Below are 26,646 nucleotides of genomic sequence, written 5' to 3'. Positions count from 1 at the left end.
TATGAGTTGGATATCACTCATAGAACTTTTTTTTTGGTAGAAGGTGAATTGTCACCAGTGTACTCAAAAGTAAGTCTTTTGAATTGAATGGGGCTTACTCCCAGCAAACTGGGTGTGTCTTCTCCAAAAAATTGGAATGGGTAAATATTGGTACTGCAGGTGTTTTACAGAAGTCTCGATAATGAGGTAAGCTATTAAATTTACTTGACACTCTAGATCAGCTTCTTGTCTATATGTTAAGAGTTTCATGCCATAGCTAGTTACCTGAGGAAATTGGCTAAATAAGTGAAAAAGGAGATAACTAATAAGCTTATAGTATATTCATGAATAATTTCAAACAGGTACTCCTAGTAAAATTTATTATCCATCCATCTTTCACTAATAGACTGTCAGAGTTGAACTTCAACTGAATATGTTTAAATTCAAATCTGAGTGTTTAGCACTAATATTATAACCTCAACAATCATACAAAAAAAAGCAACAGTACACACATAAAATGCAAACACATAAAGGTGTTATAACTCACATTTTATTTTTATGTCCAAGCTGTTGCTTAACACTTCTTGTCTCTTGACTGATCCGTGCCTTTATCTCCCCATTTGTTCTTTAAGAGAGCCACTTTAATTTAACAGAATTTATATGCTGCTTGATTGTAATAAAACATGAAAGTGGTTTACATTGTAGAACAGACAATGGTAAGAACTTAGAGTAGCTTAGTCTCTGCCTGTGGGCTTCAGGGGTGGTGTATTTGCTCAGGCTCCCATTTCTTCTCTCAGATCAGCACTTGGCAGAGACAGGTTGGTTCATAATCATAAACAACTGTCATTGTATGAGAAACAACACAGAAGTATAGCTATCTTGCAGCAAGGCAAAGCAGCTCATACAGCCTTCTTATTCCCACATACACACTCACAGAGCTAAAACAGTCAAAAGCCACATTTAGTGGGACTAAACCAGGGAAGGGACAATTGGGTTGTTGCACTACAGGTTCCTTAAATGCATGTTCAGTATATAATGTGGAGCAACTGGATCACAGGTCTGTCTAAGTCAGTTAAATATTTGTGGGAGAAACTATAAAAAATCCTGAGAGATGCCTGCCAGAAAGTAGCAAGGACTGAGGTAGCAATGCAATTCCACTCCTTAAACTAAAAAGTGAGTGTGTAGGTTGTGATCATAGAGTTGAGCTAAATTTCCAAAAGTTTCAATTTTTTGTGTCAAAATATGCTTAAGTGAAGAGAAACCTTTTGTTAAAAAGCTTAACAAATTATAGACACAGTAAACTATAGCTAATGGTTTATCATGAATATGCCAGTTTGGACTGTTTTGTTCTCCTCATCAGCATGCAAAGGAAACAAATCACTGCTCGTGGTCCAAACCAGGGATTATGTTCCATCTGAACCAAGGTTCATGGTTTGTTTTATTATTTATTTATTTATTGCATTTGTATACCGCCCCATAGCCGAAGCACTCTGGGTGGTTTGTTTAGTCAAACAAGCCAAGATGATGAGTCAAGGTTTGTTCTTGGTTTACCAAGTGTGATTTGTTTGAGTGAAACAAACCATAATCCCTAGTTTGGACATAACGGTAAACCAGGAATTATGATTTGTTTTTCCCCGCTAGCACTGGAGAAAGTGAACAGTTGGCTCATACATAGTAAGCCATTAACTATGGTGTACCATGATGGACAAATAACTCTAAGCAACCCTTCACCAACCTGGTGCCCTCTGGATGTTTTGGATTATAGCTCGCAGTAGATCCATCCATCAGTATAATTCAGTCAAGCGTGGGTGAGTTTTCACAGCAAAAGCAAAAGCCTGCTGTCTTCCTCTCCTTAGGGTGTGAGCTTTATGTCTTCAACAATTGTTTTTAGAGGGCTTTAGAAACATTGAAAAAAACCATGTGTTTCCTCTGTCTTAAAAGAGTGAAATTTCTCTTACTGATAGAGAAGGCACCCAGCTTTTGGCAAAGATCTAAACACCTGAAACCTTTTATAATAGAAAGCATTAGGCCTCAAGTATTGACAAAACGACCAGCTTCCCTAAAAATTATAATAGGTATTTTGAAATGGACTAAATGCCAAATAGAGTTTTGTAAACATTTATCTATAAAACTAGGCTTTGAATGATACTGCATTTGTATTCAAAATATATCTATTAGCCAGGATACCAAGAGCCTCTTTAGACACAGCCAGTGCAATGTTTGACTTTTTCTTTTCTTCCCATGCTACATCACAAACAGCATATGAAAAACACTTCAGTTTCAAAAATAATTTACTTTGTGATGTGGGAACCTGCAGTTCAAGAAGCAGAAGCCCATATTTCCCCTTAGGTGTGAAAATAATTGTATGGTCCTTTTGGATGCTGTCCTCGGATACGTACCCCAGTATTGTAGCACTGTGACTGTAGGTAACTGCTCCATTTGTCTTATATAAATGGCCAAAGGTTTCTAGTGACAGGCAGTATTCTTGATAGCATTGAATGATATGTAGGTTTTGGTCCACAGAGTTATTGGCAAGCATGAAGGGACAGATCTGGTACTAGAGTTAGTTGACAATGTTGGTTCCTTAGCCTGTGTCTTTTATAATCAAGGAACAATTTGAACAAGAAACTGGAATTGGTTAACAAATCTGACATCTTGCTTTATAGTGTGAGTTGAGATTATGTGTCAGTTTTTTCCTCATAACAGAACAATTCCCTATTTGGTAATATAGCTGCTCTTCAATATATACTGTCTGGTGCTTTTCAAATGCATTTTATATTTATAAATGCATATGCTATCTTTTGATTTTGGTACTGCTACTTGTATGTTACTACAGTGTCATGAGAAGAACAATAATAAATCAGCCGTTGAGTGTTGTTGAAGAGGACAGTGTTTTTTTTGTCCCTCTCATTTTCAGCTAGCCAGTGGGAGGTGATAAGGCCACATAATGAAGCATGCACTTTGAAGGACAATGCTAGGAATATCGGGATAATATCCAAGAACTTGGTGATAACAATGTATAAATGCAGGCAGAGTGAACATGTAGACACTACAAAGCACTAAAATGAATACACATATGTTTCAGACTTAAACCAACATTTTGCTTACATTTACACAATTTGGGTTAATTGCTATATGGAAAAAAATTAATAGTTGAACATTAGTTTGAAACAATCCATCCTGCCTCAAGTCAAAAGAAATAATGGATTGATTTTCTAAAAATATAAGAAATAATGGATTGATGGAAAATATAATAAGAATGTGAGAGCAGGCATAAATTCACATTGTCATGTTTTAAATTTGCATTGTTGCTGTGGTCAATCATGTTTACTCAGAGTAGATCCACTGAGATTAATGGATCTACTCTGAGTATGACTAACAGTGGATACAACTCTAGGTCTGCTTGGTTGGGCAATCTGCTGCAGCCCCCAGCATCAGTGACAATACAACCCTGATCCTATCGTTACTGTTTTGTGACCCAGTTGCCACTGGAGATATCAGCGTATTATTTTCCTGTCATTCAGTCTCCCATTATTGTTGCCAGTAGATGTAACTATTGCTGCTTGTTTATTTTTAGCTTTGTCTCGATGGGATGCTTCCTGTCTTCATTGTCTTTGACAGAGGGCCGTAAATATTACAAACATTTAAATATAAAATGTATAATATTATAAAATAATTATATAATATATAATATAATATAAACATTATAAACAAGTAGTTTATAATGACCTACCCTTGTTTCTTCCCATTGGGTTCAAATAATACAAGAATGTCATCCTTGAATGTTTCAATTTAGCTGGGACTTTATAATGAGGACCTCCCAACACTATTTGAGCCTTAATTTTGTCCAGGGTATTACTCATTTGTTCTTCATTGATTTTTAATTATCAGAGCTGCAAGTAACAGTAGATGTAATTCAAAATTAAGGTCACCTGCTCTTAAGGGGGAATACAATTAGAAATCCTGTTTTGTTTTAAGCAGTTCATTTAAAAAATCTTTGCTATGTTCAATTATTTAAAAATAATTTAATATTAAAGTTAACATTTAATTATTTCTTGATTTCATATAGTTACCAGTGTCAGTACTAACGTATACTGGTACTATTTTATGTCAAATTGTATCAGGATCTTCAGTCAAAGAAAGGTATCAAAACAGCTTACATATCACTGCAAACAAGACAGTTCCTGCCCGCAGGCTTCTAATCCAAGAAGACATAGTGGAAAAGGAAAATAGATTGAGGGGGAGGTGGAAAGTGCTACAAGTTCTTCTAACAACCTTCTGGTGTGGGAAAGTTCAAGAAGAGGAGAAGCTTGTTCTCTCAGCTGCGCTGATGGAGTGGCCCCACATCCCTTCTCTTTTTTCTCTCTCCTCTGCTGCAGTGTGATGGAGCAGCTGCATTGACTGGTTACCTTAGAACTTTTCCATGCAATTGTGTTCTCCTGTGATGAAGATGATGGCTGGGGTCCAAAGGACCAAATGTGGAACACTGTGTGGGCACTGGGGCTTTTCTAGCCCCCCCATCTTTTCTACTGTGCCCCTTGAACTGCTGAAAAGCCACTCCTAAAAAGGCTGATGGGTAAATCTCTGAAGTGGGATTCAGTGTGTGATGAGGGAATGCAGTCAGAAGTGAAAATCACCCAGATGGAAGCACTTTCCACTCATGCCTGGGGGAGGATGGCTAGAATCCTCGCCTTTAACTTTCAAGCTGAGATAAGCTCTTTAAGACATGTTTCGTTTTTAAAAGAAATTACATGCTTATCTGAGGGGATAGGAGTAGTGTTCAGTAGACCCGAGTTCTGTAATGTGTTATCTAGAGGCCTTTTCTGAGAACCAAACCTGTTACACAATTTAGAACATCACCTTCAGAATAGTTTCTTATTTATATATATTGTTTATTGGGGGAAAAATTAAAGTACAGCAAGTATTACCATTTCAAAAAAGAAAAGCAAACATGTTTAGTAACGTACATACATTAAATTAACTAAATAAAATATAAGAATACTTGTTCTTCTGATCATGTGTATTCCATTGCGAAATAAAAATTGTCCAATTTTCTATATATTTTTCCTTTCCCCCCTTTTAAATAATACATTAGTTTTATCAAATAATGATATGCCATATTTTGTTGAACCAATAGAGGTGGCTTAGGCTGTTTCCAATTTTTTGCAGTTTTGAATTTTGCCACGTTTAATAAAGTTGCAACCATTTCCAGATCTGTACCCTCTCTCAGATAGTTTAGTAAGATGTCATAGGGATTGTACAGTAACATATACCCTGTCATATCTTGTATGCATTTTAAAATGGTGACGTAGTATGTATGTTTGATTGAACACTGCTCAAATATATGCAGGCAATCAACTTTAGTATGAGTACATCTCCAGCGTTTATTTACAGCTATCCAATGTATTTTGGCAATTCTATGTGGGGTAAGATATCATTGATAATGGATTATGAAATGATTTTCTTTTAAGTCTGTAGAAATAAATCTTTGAGGTATGTTATTCCATATCCATTTATTTATTTCCATCTCCTGCTGCAATTGTTTTCCATTTCATTATGAAAGTTTTCTTTACCTTTTTTGTTTCTGTGATAAGTAAATAGATCTTCCCTATCAAAAATATTTTTGTATCAAAAGATCAAATTTTCAAACTTTTCCCACTAATGTGCCACATTTTCTTAGTAGTCTGAGTTGAAGCAGCTTTTCGGATTTGGAAATACTGAAATAAATGTGGTTAGTGCTTTAACCTTTTGGCAATTTCATTATAAGATTTAACACCTGTTTCTGATACTAGATCTTTCAACGTATCCAAATTTGAAAGGTACCTTGGAGGTTAGGTCACCAAGTATACCTTGTGTATGACATATGAATTCATTGTAGAATGGAGATGTAAAAGGTGATAACCCTGGAAAAAAATTGTTTATACCAAATAGTTAATGTTGTGCAGACTGATGGATTTTTTCCTGCTATTTCATTCCAGCGTTGTCTTGATACCATAGCAAGACCTTCAGAAGAAGAAGAATGCTAAAGAACTACTCGTGATTAGCCTTAAGGGAAAAAGTGTGAGGGGAGATACGATAGCATTCTTTAAGTACTTGAAAGGTTGTGACACAGAGGAGGGCCAAGATCTCTTCTCAGTCTTCCCAGAGTGCAGGACACACAATAATATGCTCAACTTAACAGGAAGCCAGATTTCGACTGAACATCAGGAAAAGCTTCCTAACTGTTAGAGCAATATGACAATGGAACCACTTACCTAGGAAGGTGGTGGGCTCTCCAACACTGAAGGCCTTGAAGAAGTCAGGTGTGCTTTAAGTTGGATTCCTGAAAAGAGCAGGGGGTTGGATTCTATTGCTTTGTAGGTCTCTTCCAACTCTACTATGATTCTAACATCATGACCCATTGTCATGCTTCTAAATATGATGAAACTTTATTCAAGTTGTGGATTCTTTTTATCTTTCACTAAGAATAATTAGACTAAAGCAGAAAAGTAAGCTCTGATCCAAGGAAATTTTCCCAGGCATTTTAGTATGTGTAAAAATGTTTGTTTTAAACTTAAATTTTAAGCTTTTTTTTTAAAAAAACCTGTTTTAAATATGTGTTTCATTGTATTTTATGCTGATTGTTGTGAACCGCCCAGGGAGCTTCGGCTATGGGCGGTATATAAATTTAATAAAATGAAATGAAATGAAAAGGTTACACACAGATGAATTTAGGAACGAGAATTTTCCCAGTTCCTTCTTTTTGTCCTACACACTTACCACTATAACACATAGGATTGTAGGGAGAAGATGTGAAAAATGAAGAGGATCTTGCTGCGAAAGGCATGATACTTTGACGTGCTTTTTAAGCTTACAAGGATATCTGAATAATGTCTGCTGTCATGGGATCCCTTTTTATCAATGTGAATGAAGGCATTATTAACCCACCTCTATTAAACAGAGGAAGGAAGTCTGATCAGTGGGGGAGGAAGGGGAAGACTAGAGGTAACCTTCAAACCCTTTACGCTGACTGTTAAACATACCCAGGAAAGATGCAAATCTGGATAGAAAAATGATACAACAAAGTAGTCTATTCACTATAGTGTAATGGAGCTGCTAGGCTGTAACCAGAAGGAGAAATGCAGAAAAAATACTGCTGTTTTTTCCTATGATAATTGAAGTAGGGGTGGAGAAAGTTGGTAATCCTAAACTAAAATATTAGGAGGGTTAATTCTTATCTTGATACCTTGCCAGTAGAATTGTTACTGAAAGGGTGAAATACCTGTAAGAACAGGAGTGTATTTAAAATATGCAGGTCTGAATAATACAGCTGCTATTTTTTTAGTTTAAAAGAAAAAAATAAACTGCTATATATGGATAACAAATTGGCCATTTTACATTAATTACTAAGAAGTCAAACAGTAGGATATTGGTTCTAAGGGTGAAGAAACATAATCTGAAAAGGGCAGATTTCCCTGTCCCTAACCCATACTTCCATGTTACAAATTTGCTGGAATAGCTGTTAAATCATATTGCTGTGCGTCTAGCCGGTTTTATCACTGTGGTGTAGTGGTTAAGGTGTTGGACTACGACCTGGGAGACCAGAGTTCAAATCCCCACATAGCCATGAAGCTCACTGGGTGACCTTGGGCCAGTCACTGCCTCTCAGCCTCATGAAAACCCTATTCATAGGGTCGCCATAAGTCGGAATCAACTTGAAGGCAGTACATTTACATTTTAAATGTGGTGAGGGACTTGACAAAATCACGTTAATTCCCATCCCCACCCCTTTTTTAAGTCTTAAGATCTTTTCTAAAATAATTTACGGCCATTCTTTTATAGTGTACACATTTTGAGGGCAAGAAAACAAAGGAAAATTCCATTTAGCCAAACAGTGCCTTTCCAATGGGGAGAATACCCTGAGTAACCCAAGTACTAAGTAAGCTTGACAGCCCTCTGTATGACCTGTCCAAACCCCATTTTTCATGTTATGCTGATGGAGTAGCCACCACTTGAATCCAAACTGTATTGGCGGTTTTCCATGTGATTACTTGCTTGCATAAATAATGCTGGCATATTTTGGCTTGACTATATCTAGAAAATCCTTAAATTTCAAGAACATATTGCATACATTGAACTTCAGAGCTTCTTCTCCTCCCTCTTCTTCTCCCCACTAGTTACATTAGTCCTAGCCTGAAAGTCACTAGTGTGGAGATAACTGAAGCAAGGTCCAAGCTCTCCAGATAGGATCACAGCTAGTAATCCAGCCCAAGCTGGTAGAAATAGCCTCTAGCCACCACTGTCTCCTGAGCTTCCCCAGTTAACACTACTTGGTCCTTCAGGGGTAGTTCAATATCATCTGGTGGAACACCTTTATCCAGAATCTTTTTTTCTCATGCATAACACCTCTGTATTTAGTTTAATCTTATTTACCCTCATTTAACCCAGTAAGCATTCAGGCACTGATTGAGAAGGTCAGTAACCTCCCAGGACGAACAGATGGAAAAGTGAGGTACAATTGAGTGTCACCAACATATTGGTAACAGATAAGCCCAACCTCTGGATGATTTCTCCCAGTGGTTTCTTATAGATGATAAACAGCAGTGAAATTAGAATAGAATGATGAGGCTCCGCAGAGATCAATAACTAAGGAGTGGAATAGAAGTCCCCTAGCACTACCTTCTGAGATAATTCTCTAGGAAGGACCAGAGCCTCCTGTTCCCAACCCAGACAGCTGGTTGAGAAGGATACTATAGTCAGTGGTATCAAAAGCCATTGAGAGGTCTTGGAGAACCTCTCAGGTAGGAGAATCTAGGATATAAATTAAATAAATAAAATTTAGGTTACAATCCTTTCCTCCTCCATTCCCTACCATGTCATCTTCCAGAGTGAAAAGGCTGTTCCTTTCCCAAAACTGGGCCTGAAGCCAAGCTGGAAAGGTTCCAAATCATCAGTATCATCCAACACTGTCTATGTTGTCCATCAATTACCTTGCCCCAAAATGGAACATTTGAAACTGGGCAGCAATTCTTCTAAGCTAAAGGGTCTAAATTTAGATGTCTTTAACACAGGTCTCACTGCTACCTCCTTAAAGACAGCGGAGACAACTCCATACCTCAAGGAGACATTCATAACTTCAGAAGTCCACACACACAGTCATGGCAGACCTCAACAGCGAGGAAGGGCAAGGATAGGGGAGACAATTGGTAGGCCTCATTCCTCCAAGCATGTTGTTCACATGCTCAGGTTGCTCAAGCAGAAAGGTATTGGTAATAACATGACCAGGTGGTGCACTGGCCCCGACTATCTCAGATTGTTGTGGCATCCACGTTGGTACAGAAGTGAGCTCCTTTATTGCAAAATACATAGCTAATTTATCACAGTGGACTTTGAGGGTTCCGGCCATATGGAAGAGCTCCATTGAACAGATGCAATGATGGTGAAGTATGCTTTCTTCACTGCCACAGAACAAGCCTGCAGAAGGGTTCTCAGTTGTGTTTGGTTGTATTTGTGCATCTCATAGCATCCTGTGTCTGGCTCTTCCTTTCCTCAATATATCACCAGACCTTATATGTTTATTGTTGCCCCCTGGTGTTCCTGATCAGCAGAAATGTGTGTTCCGATCCATGGTGACATTGAAATTCAGGAAATCCTTTCCATCAGCTGTATATGACAACACTAGAAGAAATATACTATTATAGCAAGGAGCACAATTGCTGATCATGTATAAATTCCCTAATGGCTTTCTGAACAAATTTAAGCAGCAAAACTGCTTTCTTTCTCAGAGAAACAGGGTTCTTCATATTTACATACACACACAGCACATTGATCTTAGTTTGCCACTCTGCAGTTAAATGGTCTGTTCTGGGGGGGACGGGGACCTTTAAATCCTTCCTGCAAATGAGCAAGCAAAGTCACCAGCAGGAGGAACAATATTACGTTTGTGTGGGTGGTACAGTATTTTAGGTACAGAATCCTGTAGCGTAGCATTTAGCTAAGTTGCTTTCGTATTTGTTTATTTGTTTTGACTGGGTGCGAACCCAGCCTCACTTGTGTGTCTCCCCAGTCCTTCTTTCCCTACTTTGTCTTTAATTGTCATTTATATCTGTTGCTTGTTTCAGGTTTTTTCCTCAGAGACCACGGCTGGGTTTCTCCCAGATTTGGCTTTAACCTTTTATTTTTCGTTTATTCTCCTCCTTGTCTGACGACCCCCACAGAGACCGCGGCTGCGGTGTTCTGTGTTTTCTGGCCGTTTTGAGCTTCGGGAGATCGCAGCTCTTTCTCTCCCGTAGTGGTTTTTCCCTAACTCAAGCCGCGCTCTGGGGAGCCCTTGGAGAGACTGCGGCTACGGTTCTCTCCCAGGCGGGAGCCTGCGGCTGCGGCTCCCTGCCTTTTTTCCAACCTATTTTTACTTGCCGGGGTTCTGCCTCCCTGGAGCCTGGTGATCCGGCTCTCTCTCCGCAACTTTAATTTCGCTGCGGAGAGCCCTGCTCCCGGCGACGGCAGCGGCTTGCCTCCTGCTGCCTCATCCCTCACAGGCTCCTCTCGGCACTTTAATTTCGCCGCGGAGAGCCCTGCTCCCGGCGGCGGCAGCGGCTTGCCTACTGCTGCCTTATCCCGCACAGGCTTCTATCTGCTCTTTCTTTTTGGGGGTTTTTTGGAGCCGCTAGTGCGGCTTTCGGCCCCGCGGCTCCCCCTGCTAGACTGTGCTGGGCACCCCTTCCCCCACTTCGTCCCCAGATGGCCGCCATTGCTCCTTCTCTCTCTGCCATTTTTGATCACTTTTTCCCGCTCTTTTTTCCGGGCGCCATTTTTTTTGCTGAATTCAAATTTCCCGCCTTTTTTGTTTGCCTTTATTAACCAACGGATACCTTCCCTGCAAGCTATTTGTCTGGGTGTTGTACGTGTGTTGTAGACAGACTTTCACAGGGCTGACTTACACACAAATTTACTGTGGCTGTATCATTAAGTCTAAAGCTTTAATTCCTGTGGCTGACTCACACAAATCTACTGTGATTGTATTATCAAGGCTGGAGCTTTAATTCTAGTGGCTGGATTGTATTTTCAAGGCCGGAACTTTAATCTTAGTGGCTGACTTGTACTAAATCTGATTTATATTCGGTATATCCTGCCCCCTCTGTGGCCGTGTACCATGCCTGAAATCCAGCCTACAGCACTAATCTGACTGTACCAAGTCTAAAATACAGTCTATATTAAAACTAACGCTGATACCATTGTGCATCCTGCCCCCTCTGTGGCAGTGCATTTAGCCATCTGCCAGTGTATCCTACCCCCTCCGTGGTCGTACACTGTGCCAGTTCGGGTCTTTACATCCTGCCCCCTCCGTGGCCATGTACTGCACCCAAGTTAATATAAGATGGCAGAACAGCCAGGCATGTCGCAATCAGCCAATATGATGCCAGATCAGCCAGGCATATCACAAACAGCCAAGCCACAACATTCTAAGGCGACTAAGACCAGACATGTTAAAGCCCTGGCTAAGACAAAACATCTTTCCAGCCATAGCAAACCAAAACGCCCACGTTATGGCTCTGTGCCAACCACCACCACAACAACTCAGGCACACATAAGCAATATTCTTCATTCCCCTGCTGCTTCCTCTGACGAGGAAGAATTTGCTGGCTTTCCCACTCAGTGTTCGCCTAACGAGCCTCCCTCCGTTTTACCACTCCAAACATCTGTTCCAATAGCTACTCAGGCACAAACATCTGCCACATCCGGGCTGCAGCTGTCTCCTGATTTCCTCTCCCAACTTCAAGCCATGCTGGCATTCTTCACCCAAATGCAGTCACTACCACAAGTTCCTGTCATACCTCAACTCAACATGGACCAACGTGCGTGTCATGAAGTTCTTCCTTCCTGTTCACCAAATCCCTTCGATGTAGCCAGAGGCAGATGTATTGACGAAGCCTCATATGAGGAGGAGCCAACCTTCACTGACCATCTTGAAGAAGGCGACTGGAGCGACTATTCACATCATGAGGAGGATACATCGTATCGTTTGTTTAATACCTCAGACTATCAGCCCCTGGCATGCAGGGTAATTAATACCCTTGGTCTCCAGACTGCGCCTTCAACTTCTTCCGCTCCAACTATCAAAGGGGCCAAGGTTCTCAAATCCCCAGCACCTACTGAACACTACATCCCGGTGCCGGACCCAATTGCCAAATTGGCCTCTGAAGAATGGGCCCATCCATTCCAATCTCGACGCTTCAAGAACCTGGCTGACAGGCTTTACGCCCTAGCTCCGGACTTTGCCACCAAGTTAGACGTCCCTGGCATAGATGAACCAATCGCTCGCCTTGTCCACGATCTCTTTTGCCCAGGGAAGGGGAATCCCAACTAAAGGACTCTACTGAGCGACGATTAGACTTCGCCCTCCGCAAGAATCACGAGGCCACTGCCTTCTCCATGCGTGCCTCCGCTTCAGCCTCCATTTTCGCCAGAGCATCTATGTTGTGGCTGGATGATCTTCTAGAGGACACTAATCCTGATCCTGTCGCCCTCAGAAGGTCACTGTTAAAATTACGCAAGACAGCAGCCTTTGTGGCCGATGCCACCTTGGATGCCACTCAATTGGGGGCACGAGCCATGACGGCTCAAATAGTCGCTCGACGGACCCTCTGGCTTCGCCACTGGCAAGCTGATTCAGCGGCCAGAATGAATCTGTCCAGGGCTCCTTACTCCAGATCACTACTCTTCGGTGAGGAAGCTCTAAAGGCAGTGCTGGTTGATCCAAAAGACGCCCACAAACCGGTTCTGGCCACTGTCAAGAACATCGGCCACAGGCCTTTCAGGCGATTCCCTTCCTTCCGTACTAACCAGCCCTTTCGAGGAACGCGGCCAGGAGGACGAGGCCACGACTTCAGATCCTATGACTACACTTCATTCAGGGGCTCCTGGAACCGACGCTTCCAGGGCAGAGGTCAGTATCAAGGGCGCAGGGGCAACTCATCGTCCTCATATAGGGGAGGTCCTCGCCAACACAAGCAGTATTAACACACTCCCCATAGGTGGCAGATTACTTCATTTTGGAGACCGATGGCTGCGCCTCACTACGGTCTCCTGGATCAGGGAGCTCTTCAGTCATGGCTATAACATAGAGTTTTGGGCAATCCCATCAGACAGATTCCATCCGTCCTCTTGCCCAAGCGCACGAGCCAGGCACAGAATCATGCAGACAGCTATACAACACCTCTTGGACATAGCGGCAATAGAGCCAGTACCCACAACTGAGAGGTCGGAGGGGGTGTACTCCCTCCTATTTGCTGTGCCAAAACGAGATTTATCATGGAGGGCAGTTTTGGACCTCAAGTTTGTCAACCGTTTTGTAACATATCGCAGGTTCAAAATGGAATCACTACATTCCATTACGGAAAGTCTGCATGAAGGAGACTTCCTGGCTTCTATCGACCTTAAGGAAGCGTATCTCCATGTGCCCATTTGCATAGCCCACAGAAAGTTTCTTCGGTTTGCTTTTGGCCACCAGCACTTTCAATATAGAGCGATGCCATTCGGCCTCTCCTCTGCTCCAAGAGTGTTTACCAAAGTGCTACTCATCCTAGTGGCTTATCTCCGGACCCAAGGGGTTCATCTCTACCCATATCCGGATGATCTGCTAATACGGGCCAAGTCTGAGGAGCTGGCTCATCATCATTTAATGATCACCCTCAATGTTTTGCAGGCCTACGGCTGGCTTGTCAACTTCGACAAAAGCCATCTCCAACCAACCCAACGCCTACTACATCTAGGGGCAATGTTGGACACCCTGCAGGCAATGGTTTTTTTGGCTCCAGATCGCATCACTGCCATCACAAGCATCGCAAGGTCTCTGATGCAACAAACATCCGCAGACATCATGCTTCTCACCAGAGCGCTTGGGATGTTCATCTCTACAATCCACATTGTGCCATGGGCTCGAGCCCACTCTCGGCACCTTCAATGGACTCTGTTACCATTTCAACAGGACATTGCCAGCTCCAACCATCGCAAAGTTCATTTGAGCCCCGCACTGTGCCTCTCCTTCCGCTGGTGGACCAAGGTTCAACACCTCTCCAAGGGCACGTCGTTCAGAGAACCCCGCAGAACCGTTGTAACCACAGAAGCCAGCCTCATCGGTTGGGGAGCCCACTGCAACTCCCAGTACGTTCAGGGGGTTTGGTCCACCGCAGAGCAAACTCAAAGCATCAACTGGCTGGAGCTAAAGGCTGTCCACTTAGCTCTACGTCATTTTCAGTCTCTGTTCCCTTTGGACCATGTCCTGATTTGAACAGACAACACGTGTGTAAAATCACATTTGAACAGACAAGGGGGCACCAGGTCTCGTCCTCTGCAGGACTTAGCCTCCCTCATCTTTGTCTGGGCAGAACAACATCTACAATCCCTGAAAGCAGAACACCTCAGAGGGATTTGGAATGTGACAGCAGACTGGCTCAGCAGACAACAGGTCTTTCCGGGAGAATGGAAACTTCATCCAGCCATTTCCCATCGTCTCCAGTGTTGGTTCGGCGCCCTCTCAGTCGACCTGTTTGCTTCCAGTCGCAATTGCCAGCTTCCCAGGTATTTTGCCCGATACCTGGACTCAACAGCAGAAGCAGTGGATGCTCTGACAACACCGTGACCAGACGGCCTATTGTACGCCTTTCCTCCCATACCATTGTTAGCCAAAACCTTGAGGAAGGCGCGAACCGAGAGGGCACAGCTGGTTCTGATAGCACCATTTTGGCCACGCCGACCGTGGTTCTCAGATCTTCTGGCAATGTCAATGATGGATCCTTGGACACTTCCAGTCAGGCCAGATCTCCTATCCCAGGGTCCAGTACTGCACCAGGACCCTACTTGGCTCAATCTAACAGCGTGGCGTTTGAACAGGGACATTTGAGATCAGCTGGACTGTCTGACGCTGTGATTGATATTATTTTGCCCTCGAGAAGACCATCTACCACTCGTATTTATCAACATACCTGGGTGGCTTTCTCCAAGTGGTGTCAGTCCCACCACCATGATCCATCCCAGGCCACTGTGCATCAGGTGCTGCAATTTTTCCATAGCGGCTTTATGATGGGACTTCGGCCCAACACTCTACGTCGACATGCGTCCACTCTGTCATCCATTCTCTCAGTGTCCTCTCCTGGAGATCATATTTCCTCACATCCGTTCATCAAACGTTTTTTGAGGGGAGTCGCCCTACGCTTTCCGCCTGTTGTCCATCGGTTCCCCTCATGGAGTTTGCCGAAAGTTCTGCAGGCCTTGCAACGCCCTCCGTTTGAACCCATCAGGACTGTGCCCCTACGTATGCTGTCCTTCAAGGTCTTGTTTCTGATCGCAATCACATCTGCCAGACGCGTTTCGGAGTTGGGCGCATTGTCTTCTGCTCGACACCTCTGCATCTTCCATAAGGACTCTGTTGTGCTGAAGACTGATCCTTCCTTCCGTCCCAAGGTCGATTCAGTTTTTCATTGCAACCAGGACGTTGTTTTGCCTTCCTTTTGCCCGAATCCTACCCATCCTCTCGAGAAGGCTTGGCATTCGTTAGATGTCCGGAGGGCTCTCAAGACCTACCTGTCCAGGACCCAAGAGATTCGACGAACGGAGTCTCTGTTTGTATCCTTTCATCCAAGGTCTATGGGGCATAAAGTATCGAATTCTACCTTATCCCGTTGGTTAAGGGCATGCATTACTTTTGCATATGAGTCCCTGAAGCTGTCAGTTCCAGCTAGTATAACGGCTCATTCTACCAGGTCAGCGGCCACCTCGGCTGCTTTTGCCACTAATGCTCCTGTTGCCGATATTTGTAGGGCTGCAGTCTGGTCTACCCCACACTCGTTTATAAGGCATTATAAAATTGATCGTTATGCCTCTGCTGATGCATCTTTTGGCAGACGAGTGTTGCAACAGGTTCTTAATGAGGATTAACATGTGGGTGGTCCCTCCCTATAGGGGCTGCTTTGGTACATCCCACAGTGATGGCCCACCTCCTATGGAAAATGTACCATTGGTCTCACCTGAAAGGTGATTTTCATAGGAGTGGGCCATCACGACCCTCCCAGTTGGAGGATGACTAGAGATTTTATCAATGGGTTACATGTTATTGTTACGCTATTATATTTAAATGTAAGAGTGAAGTCAAGACTTTTAGTTCTGTTATGTTATGTTGTTATCTTAGAGTCATATTGTTATGCATGTGACTATTATGTTATTTTCCTGGCGGGCCTGTTGGCCTTGTTCTTGTATTTTTAGATATCTCTTTTTAGACTCGCTACGAATGAACTGGGGAGTGGGAGGGGCCTGACGCCCCTAGTCTTGACTTCAAAAAACATTCTTGCCTTCGCACGATAGGTGGAACTATTACCCACAGTGATGGCCCACTCCTATGAAAATCACCTTTCAGGTGAGACCAATGGTACATTTACTACTTTTTAATTAATAAATTATAGTGATAGATCTTTATCTTAAACAGCAATCAGCCACATTTATAATTAATTTTAAATAAATACAGAATATCATTAATTGCCACTAAAAATGCAATGTAAAATGGCTTACTTAAACTGTTAAAGCAGACCACACACGTTTCACAATTAACAAGCAGGCTTAATAGTGTTAATCTTGTTCTTACTGTTGCGAAAAGCTAAAAAATTCAGGGAACAGGCTTCTTCTCATGGTGTCTGTTAGATAGGATAACTCTTGAGACCTGAAGGTATAGGTTGGAGAGCCATATGAGAATAAAGCTCAAACCCTTATCCATGTGCTAGTAAAAGTAACTTGAACTGATTATGAATTGAGGCTAAATAAATGTCAAAGCCCCTTATTCAGCAAACGTTTTAGTCCTATTAATGCAATTATACAGTTGAGTTAAATCATTGTTGAAACAATCTCACTGATGGGAAGTTTTACATGCTGCATTAAGGCCTAACCTATGTTGTTTTGATTTGAAAGTCACCGCTCTATGTTCCTTAAATATTATTTACTTGGTGAAAATTAGGATATCTTTCTTCTTGGTACAAATATAAGTTTTTTAATAAATGTAGTGGGTTGGGGGAAAAGGAAATACTGTATGTAACAGTTACCACTTAATACAAAGAATAGAGGTGTGCTTGCATTCTAAATAAATAAATTCATTCTTAAATTATTCTAAAGCAGCTTTACTCCTTAAGAAATAATAAAGAGCACTTTACATGTTGAATATTTAAGTGTTTAGTGTAGGCCAGTAGTGCTGTAGTTGTGATCCACCTGTTGGATTGTGAGCCAAGAGTTGGTCCTGACCCAATGGTATCAATGTTGATTTACAAGGCATCTGTGTATTGTGACTGTTTCTTCTCTGAATTAGAACTAAGCTCTCTCTAGTAGTAGTCTTGTGAAAAAAGGGCTATCCTTGGGCTGTATTTACGTGGTTTATATGAGTTGTATGTTTGCTATGCCCACAGATAATTCTTTTAGATTATCAGAAACATATGCTGTGGGTTTGTGCAAGTAATCACAACAAACTCTTGCAGGCCAGGTGGAAAATAGGTTATCCAGATAGGCTTTTGAGGTAGGCACAATAGACAAACATAATAAGGTCAAAGATCCAGTCATCTTAGACTCAGGAAACATGATGTTAAATTCCAGAATTTGGTCTACACGTATTTGTATTTCATTTGGTTCTGGTGGGAATCTTTCCCTTCCTTCACACTCATGCGCCACTGATTTGTGGGTGTGTTCAGGACAGACACTATGGCTACTAGCTGCATCAATTTCAGCCCAACATTCACCAAAGTAAATGTCATGATCCAAAGCTCCTTGGAGCTATGACCTGCTCAGCAAGTAGTTTGACTGAGGGGTCATTTTGAATGGGACGGGGGAATGTATGTGTGCATGAAGCCTCAGTTGTAAGCAAGTACATTGTGCAAGACTTTGATATATATTGCTTATATGGGATGCAGGTTAAAGTGGAAGCCTTAATTTAGCATTTCTGTGGTATTTGGAGAACAAGTGAATTTGTAAGAACTTTAACACTTGTTATGCTTACAGCTTTTTGATCCTAGACGGCCAGCATCAAATAGGGTCAATGTTCTGTATACTTAGCGAGATTATTTTTACAGCATATATTTCAAAAGCTGGCAAAGACTTGTCTTGTGGCCTAATTCTCAGCATACTAAATAAATATGATTAAGAGTATAGTTTCCTCTTGCACAGTGCAAAATTATTCTGAATTGGCTTAATAGCTAAAAGAACCTTTTGTACTAGAAATTACACTTCTCCAAAACTGATGAGAGTGGTGTAACCATCTCTTATATCTTAGCACAGGGATGAATCTATTTTTGGCTTTAAATATGTGTATTTATATAGATTTACAAGTATCCAAAGTCTTGTCAGGTATGTCACAGTAATCTCCAGGTAATTTACAAACGGGATGGAGTAAGTGTGATATAGGGGCTAGAAGAGGAGACTCAAAGCAGCAATAAATTACCACTGCATCATGAAGCTCATTTGGATGACTTTGGTGCAGTCAGTGTTTTTCATCCGAACTTACAAAGTTGTTGAAAAAAGTTGTTGTTGGAAGAAGGGACAAAACCATGTGTGTCACCTCAATCACTTTGGAAGTAAAGGAGGAAATAAACAAATTAATGTAAATAACTTGCTAAAATCCAACTAACAAGACCTTGGTGAAAAGTTCTTGGAGTGTCATACTACAACTGAGGAGACTCCAGTTTACATCTCCACTCAGCCATGAAGGTAAATAGGTGACCTTGGGCCTAGCTTACCTCACAGGGTTCTTGGAGGAAAGGATAGGATGGAAATGAAATAAATTGAAAATTTGGATCCATATCTGCAGAGGGTAGTCTACAGCTACAAACCCTTGAATTAGCAACATCAGTTAATAAATTTGGTACCAAGAATGGATTATGAAGACTGTACAATTTGAAGGCTGTCTCATTTAGATGAGACAGGAGAAGCATCATTACTATGAATCTTCTATAAATGCTTTGATGGCAACATCTAGAGGGCACCAAGTTGGAGAAAGCTGCCCTAAAGATTTCTGAGCTGAATCACCTAACTTTCAGGGAGAGTATAATTTTTTTGCAGCTAATCTCCACTACATTGGTTCCAACTTGGGATGTTCTGCATGCAGGTAGATACTCTATCGCTGAGCTATGGTCCTTCCCCTAAGTAACACACAGAAAAACGTAATGGCCTCTCCCACAGTTAAAATTTGACCCTAAGTTTTATGAGTTTACTTCTCAGGATCTCAAGGGGAAGGGCTTCAATTTCAGGGCAAGAAGCCAGAACTGAAGAAATAAGTTTTCTCCCTATAGAATTCATCTCCAGCCTTCTTTCCCATTCCAGAGTTCAACACCTTAGTCTAGAATTTTATTCTCTCCCTCCCTCCCTCCCCCCCCTCTCCCTCAGCATTGAAATCCTACATTGGCCAATACCTTCATTAGGCTCAACCAAGATGTCACAAAACACTGGTAATCTTTTAGGATCTCCAGAATTATTAAAAAGGCAAGATGTTACTTAGAACTGGGTGGGTGGATGATGGGGTGGGAATAAAATTGGGGAAAGTAGGGTGGATTGTAGCTATAAGATATTTTGTAAACACGTGTAAAAAAGTAATCCTGCACTGAAGATCAAGTAGAAGAGAACTCTTCCAAAAAATTGTCTTAAACTGCAAGGCTCAACCCCCTGAGTATTTGGGTCTGAACTTCAGAAAAACTGACAAGTCCATGCTAATGTTGACATCTGAGTGAATGGCTTCATATGAGAACTTTCATTTCTCATCATAAAGGAGCAAAAAGTGGATGCAGGAGGTCTGATGCATTTTCCCTTCATTCTGGCTCTGTCGTCTTCTGTAAGCATTCCCCACGTAACATCTTGCCCACTTTTCCTGTCAATATTACTGGCGACAGCCAGTCTGACCTGGAAAGGAGCTGAACACAGTGGCTGTCTCGTTTCAAACCGGAAGTGTCAGCAATTCACTCCCTCACTCAGCTCTATTTATCTAGGGGGTGTAGTATCTGTTTCAGCTGACTGTATTGCCAGAAGATAGCTTAGGGCTCATGTAAAGTGCCTGTAGCTAATTGGGGTTTAATTTTTATAAACACCAGATCCTATGTTCATATTTTGTCATCAGGAAAGTGTTACAGAATACAGCTGTTCTTTATAGAATAGATGTTCCTTTGTTATAAAACTAGAGCTTACACTTCATAAAATGGACTGATTTGATAGCAGAGTAGAATTTTAAGACTTTATGTGTTGAGAAGCATTGTACAAGGCATTGAGTTAAGTTCCTCAACCCGGGCTAGACTTTGCTTGCATCTGAAGCAGCCTCCCCCAGCCTCATGCCCTTCAGGTGTTTTTTAATTCAACCCTCATCAGTCCCAGCCAGCATGGTCAATAGTCTGGCAATGGGAGTTGCACCAGGTTGGAGAAGGCTCATCTGTCACAGTTCCTTGAGCACTGAATTGATGGTCCAGCCAATAGTAAAAATGATCAGGAACATGAAGGTATAGTGTCAGAGGACAAAAAGAAATGCCATCAAAATGTCATCCATAATTGTATAATTAACCTTGGCGTACAGGTACAATATTATGGGAGTTCAGGAAAAGCATGTAATGTAGGGCCAGACTACATAGTACCTTAATTGCTTTGTTCTGCCTTTGAGTTCTGAGTTTCCCCCCATATACACAAATTGACAGTGAACCTCCTGATCTGGGTTTGGACCCCATCATGTCAATTAGGGGGCCCTTAAATCTTTTCCCACTCTGTGGTCTCGACTGCGGTTTCCATCCCTGCAATTTCTATGGCAAAAAGATTCCATTGAAATGAATGGGGCATCTTTTCTGCAATGCATGTTGCAGATGTGCCCCCCCCAGATCAGGACCACAGCATCAAAAGGTTAAAGCCCCCTACCACCTGTGCTAGGATACCAATCTTGACCCCCATTCAAAGAGAGAACTATGCAGTTAAAGTCATGTGTTTAGCCTTCACTTTCATGACCAAGAATAGTCCTTTGGATATTCATCTGAAAATTCTTCTGGAAACTGCACTGCAACCACAACTGTCCCTTGGCAGCAGACATGTGGGGATAGTTTTTGGTGAAAGTGGCTGTCTTCCACTGGCCAGGTGATGCTCTCACAAATTCTGCCCCATGGAAACATAAAGGTCTACAGTCTTGAATTTTGGGGTGCTTTGGCTTAGCCTTCCATCTTTCCATCCTGAGCCAGAGGCACAATAGACTGTTTAGCCTGTAGAGGTATCATGCTGGATGGGGGAACAAGAACCCCTCTTATTTTTTTCTGTGCAACAGAGTATTGCAGCTCTGAATTTTTTTCTAGATTTTATATTTGGCCTGGACTCCAGCCTTTGAATTTTCTCTGTGGTTGTACACTTTTCGGAAAATAGGTTAACATGTCAGATATTTCAACCCATGTTTTTAGCCCATATGTAAGCTTCCACTTCTTGACTTTCCTTTGAGAACTCAGTTATGTGTGTTTTGAGAACAGGCAAAGTTAGGACAGCAGATTCATCCTTTATCTCCTTATTTGGTTAAAAAAATATGGGAATCCCCAAACAGCTCAGAGATTAAATTGTTAAAATAAGAAATTTGAGTGTCAGTGGCATGTATTTAACAGTTGTTAATTGTATTTACAAAGTAGAACTTGTTCTCTTTGCTTTGTATAATCAGCATAATATTTTAAAGCAGAGCCAAATAGTTTGCCAAACTTCTGTGGCTTCCAGGCACCTGAGAATTCATGTTCCCTTGTATGCAGGAGAAATTACTGAGGTTCTCTGTTGTGTACAGAAAGAAGGGGAGGAAAGAGTTCTGTTCCTGCTGAGGCTTTGAAAACAGAAGTTATGAACATGTGTATGTATAATCTTTGTAGTTTCACAAAATATGTTTACCCATTAACAGTAATTTTTAGAAGTATCTTAGTTCATTATCTAAAAATGTTCCTAGAAGAGAATGAGAATTGCCATGTAGATAAAGTGCAAGATTACTTTAGTCCAGTATTCTGTTTGCATCAGCAGCCAACCAGGTTTCACAAGAAGCTTATGAGACATGGCCATTCTCTGCTGTTGTATCAAGCATCTGGTTCTCAGAGGTACACTTCCTCTAAATCAGGGCTGGGGAACCTGTTGCCCTCCAAATGTTCCTTGACTACAATTCCCATCACCCCTGATCATTGGCCATGTTGGCTAGGCTAATGGGAATCCAATAACATTTGGTGGGCCACAAGCGAAGATCATTGTAAGCTGCCCTTGCATTAACCTGTGGCTATCCAGATGTTGGACTCAAACTCCGCATTCATTTCTCCTCTAATATAGCTAATAGCCATTGATAGTCTGGCCTGTCATCCATTGGTGTGTCTATGATGTTATGCTTTGAATTAAAATCTAGACAGAGCTTTTTTTTACCCTTGAAGGTGATGTATGAATTTTATGGATATAAAGGTCTAGTCTATTTCAAATGCAACAACCAGAGAGCTAGAAAATCTATTTAAAGAATAACCCTCCCTCAGATCAGCGCCTTGAATATCTTAAGCAAATACAAAGCAAATTAAAGACAGAATTCTGTAGGGATTTGGCTAAGAGGACACAGAAAAAAATGCTCCCAAGGCTTAGTGACATAAATGGAAATTGATTTATGGTAGAGCCTCATGAATTGCTTTCTTCTATCTCATAATATTGTCTATAACACCTTTTAGAATTATTACACTTCTTTGTGAAAATAAAGATGGCCCAGAAGCACTTGGCCATTCTCTATATATGAAGATTGGGAACTCAGTTCATATGCAAAGCAAAACACTTAGGGCAGGGATGGGTAACCTGTGCGCCTCCAGACATTGCTGGAGTAAAACTTCCACCATCCCTGACCATTGGTCCCACTGATTGGGGCTGATGAGAGTTGGAGGAGACCCAACAGCATCTGGAAGGCCATAGGTTCCCCACTTCTGACCTAGTGTGATATCTACTGTTCATTATACTCAGAGCAAACCCACTGAAATCAGTGCATTTAGGAAATTTCAGTGGTTTCATTCTGTATACATATTTACTATGCTATTGCATGTCTAATTACCCATTCTTTGGAAGATGAGATATGTAATATGGCTTTACCATACAGGCAAATATTCAGAGGTAAAAATGTAGATTATTTTGGAAGAAATGTTCAGTGCATAACAGGTTTGTTATAATTGACTCACGGAGTTGGGATTGGCCTTGCTCAGCCCATAGTGTTTAAATATACATGAGTAGTTGGAAACATTTGTTTTTCCTCTGAGAAATTGGGGGAGGCAGGTTGCCAAACGAGAAGCATCAAACAGTGTTGTAATTCCTTTTGATGTTTTTCTTTGGAGTTTAAGACATGTTCTGGTGTTAATTAGTTTGGGGCTTTTTAATCTTGTAATGATCCATGTACATAAAATCATACATGTTTTGTGTGCATCATAATGCTAAAGATAGCCTTGGTACTATGTGAGGTTACTGAACCTCAACTGTAGTTCTCTAGGAGGTTTTTATATACAAAAGGTCAACTGGTGTACAAATCTCCACTTAGAATATCTAAGATCTCTTTCAGTTCATTAGAGTGCTTCAACCAAACATCATTCTATAAGTGGTAGATTTTTTTTAAGCAACAAAAGACTGATCCCATGTTTGGAAAAGCCTTATTAAATGAAGCAAGGTAGATTATAGTTCTGATCCATATTCTCTGCTGTACATGCAGAGCTCCATGCAAACAGGTATCTTTCATTCATTCATAGCCCTCTCTTCTGATGGTATTAATAGAACAAAAATGTAACAGTGATTATCACTATGTAGTATTTCAATAAATGCTTGCATGTTAAATAGAATCTGGTTTTGACCTTAAAACTTAGATTTTTCATTTATTTTTATTCTGTGCCATTTTGTCATGGCATGTGGTATTTTTGTCATGACCTTGCAGGCACATAAACAGTTCCTGAATTTTTATTATATGATAGAAAATAGAAAGTATATAGTGTTTGAGGAGGTGGCACTAAGGCTGGGCTGAAAGAAGAGGCTCAGTTTTGACAATGTTTGCTTATATTTTTTTTCAAAAACTGCTATGAGTATGTAGATAATTTTCAGTTCAGTGCATAGTTAGTCTTGGAAGGTCAGTGAGACTTGCTGTCAAGTAAATGTGCATTGGACTGTAGCTTTTGTTTTCCTAAATCATAGGCAGTTACACCAATTAATCTGCTACTTGAATGTTACTAAGTCCTTCAAAACATACATAAAAGAACTTAATGTTTACTGATGGATACTATTTTTCATTAGTAGCATAGTGCAAAAATGAGTGCATGTCCTTTCTACCTCTTAGGATGCTGACCACAGAGAACTATTTACTTTGTGGCTAATTCTTCATATACCTCATCAAAGGTTCAACACTTTTTTTGCTTGGGGTGTTCATATGACTCACCACATTAATCCACACCCACTATCTCTTCCCCTCACTTAACTTTTTTGTTTGTTTGATGCTTATGCAAAGGTAGTTGAGTGCTGACAGTCTTCCAAAGTTACAAGGAAAAGCTCTGAACTGTGTTAACCCCGGTATATGAAAATAAGATTTAAATACAAAAGACGGTTCGTTTTGCTCATGAAATAAATACTAGAGTTGCAAACTTTTTTATGCTAAACTGAAAGTATTTAATTGGTTTTGGTTTCTTTATAAATTCTGGTAAAGTGTTCTCAAATTCTTCAAATTAAAATGATAAAGGCATGGGAGCGCCTGTATAGTTAAGGTGGTGTGTGTAAACAGCATCCTACCATTATAAAGTTTGAATGTTATGTTCTTTTAAAAATCAGGATGATTTGTCCCAAGTGTCCGAAATTTGGCATGGAGAAGCTACCTGGTGAGCTCTATTTCCTGGCTCATGTATGTTGGAAAAATCTGTTAAGAAATAGCTGAAATACAGCAGTTAGAGGATTTCTTTCTGAAGTGCAATTTTCCCTGCTAATTATAATTTTCTTGTACACCAATAGCATATCTCTGTTTTTTCTTTATCTTTTGTTGGTTTTGATTCTGTGAAACTCAGTTTCAGGGCTGTTACTTTTCCTCAGTAGCAGACAACATAATAGAGCTGCTCTGCTCACCTGTCCTCCCTCTGGCTGAACTGCTGCAGCATGTTGGGACAAAGAGGGGGAGGGGGAGTCAAGTTGGCTTGGTGCAAATAATGCCGGTGTTGCCAATCCATTGCTCCTCTTAGTGCAGTACAAATGCCCTCTCTGTGCCAGTATGCAGCAGCCCAAGGGAAGTCAGGTGAGCAGCACATCCCCACCACACCATCTACCACTGCTTTTCCTATAAGGGCCCTGCTGGATCAGGCCCATCTAGACTAGCATTCTGTTCTCTCAGCAGCCAGTCAGATGTCTCTGAGAATTCTGCAAGAGTGACCTTGGGCCAATCACTTATCTCTCAACCTAGCCTACCTCACAGGGTTGTTAGGATAGAATGGAGAAAGGGAGAGCCACCTTGAGCTCTATGGGATATAAATATAGTGGGAGTCAGAGAATGTGTATGTGCATTTATTGCACATATACATATTATATTCCATGATACATTGCACCATGGGATTTGTAGAGTTTGTTGTTGGAGTAGAAGGGCAAAATATTAACAGGCATTGGTACAGAAGGTGATGACATGAGATTTAATTTAATTTCATGTAGGATATGTGTAAATTTTTGGAGCCCTAAGTTGCCTTGGGATTTAAGAAATGTGTCTCATTTTTCATCCTTTACCTGGCCCACAAATTTTACTCTGCTGTCACTGTTTCCTCTCTGTGTTCTCCAAATGCTTCAGTTTGGGGGAGAAAGTTTCTGCATTCACCCTGACCACATGCCATAGAGATTTCATTATCACAGTCCAAAAAGGTATTCAGCCTCACTGGGTCTGAAGGAGAAACATTTTAATGCAGTTAAATATCTGTGTGGATATATTTAAGTTTTTCATATATAAAAGTGCTGTTTTTAAGCAGCGATGGGAATAGCTTTAATGTGTTCAGGATTCAGCCTTAAGTGTTTGGCTAGCATCCCAGTCCCTACTCCTGAAATTGTGTTAGGCTAGCCAAGGACAACCCATAATTGTGTTAGACGTGGAAGATACCACAGTGTTCAGTGGAACATGTTCAGACAATAAGAGAGGCTGGGCATCTTGCCTTGAAAATAATATGCATTGTTCTGTCAATTCATCTTCCACATGAACTTCCCATTTTTGTTTGTTTAGGCCAGGCTTTACCTTTCTGACTGCGAAGGCATGTATTAATTAGCTTTAGTTTCAGGAAGGCATGTTGTACTTTATTTTGAGAATTAAGTAGGCATTAGCTCAATTGGAAAAGGAAAGATCTATTAGCCAAAAATCACATTTGAATGGGAAGAGGGAGCAGGCAATTCCTCCTTGGAAAAGTGTTAACAGCAGGCCACAAGTGCTTCTTTAGGATAGTTTCTTTTGCAAGGTGGGTTTGTACAAGACTTGTAGATGGGTTCAGTCCATAGCATCTCCAGATAGAAAAACCCTGGAAAGCCACTGCCAGGTAGTGTAGACTCCCAGCCTTCTCCACCTGGTGCCCTCCAGTTGTTTTGGACTACAGCTCCCATCATCCTTGACCACTGATCATCTTAGTTGCTGCTGATGGGAGCTGTTTCAAATATCTGTAGTGCACCAGGTGGGGA

At 41.2% G+C, this 26,646-nt stretch overlaps 1 protein-coding gene across 17 annotated transcripts in view; it reads left to right on the top strand.

Annotated features, from left to right (window-relative positions):
• The window catches only part of AFG2A (AFG2 AAA ATPase homolog A), a 248,554-nt gene that overhangs the window by 140,868 nt on the left and 81,040 nt on the right, over positions 1 to 26,646 (top strand). Inside the window, exons 15-16 of one of the 17 annotated variants that reach the window (XR_009757954.1) lie at positions 4,359 to 4,555; positions 5,958 to 5,973. The exons of 12 other annotated variants lie outside the window; for them this stretch is intronic. Coding sequence is in view for 4 of the 5 variants with exons in the window: in XM_061585132.1 (XP_061441116.1) it covers positions 4,104 to 4,181 (78 nt within the window). In the remaining variant the exon portion in view is untranslated. 4 more of the 17 variants (XM_061585135.1, XM_061585136.1, XM_061585134.1 and 1 more) reach the window with 4 other exon arrangements.

The sequence above is a fragment of the Rhineura floridana genome, chromosome 9, assembly GCF_030035675.1.
Source record: "Rhineura floridana isolate rRhiFlo1 chromosome 9, rRhiFlo1.hap2, whole genome shotgun sequence".
NCBI lineage: Eukaryota > Metazoa > Chordata > Lepidosauria > Squamata > Rhineuridae > Rhineura > Rhineura floridana.
Note: the sequence above shows the minus strand (reverse complement) of the source record. Positions and strands in the feature narration are given on the sequence as shown.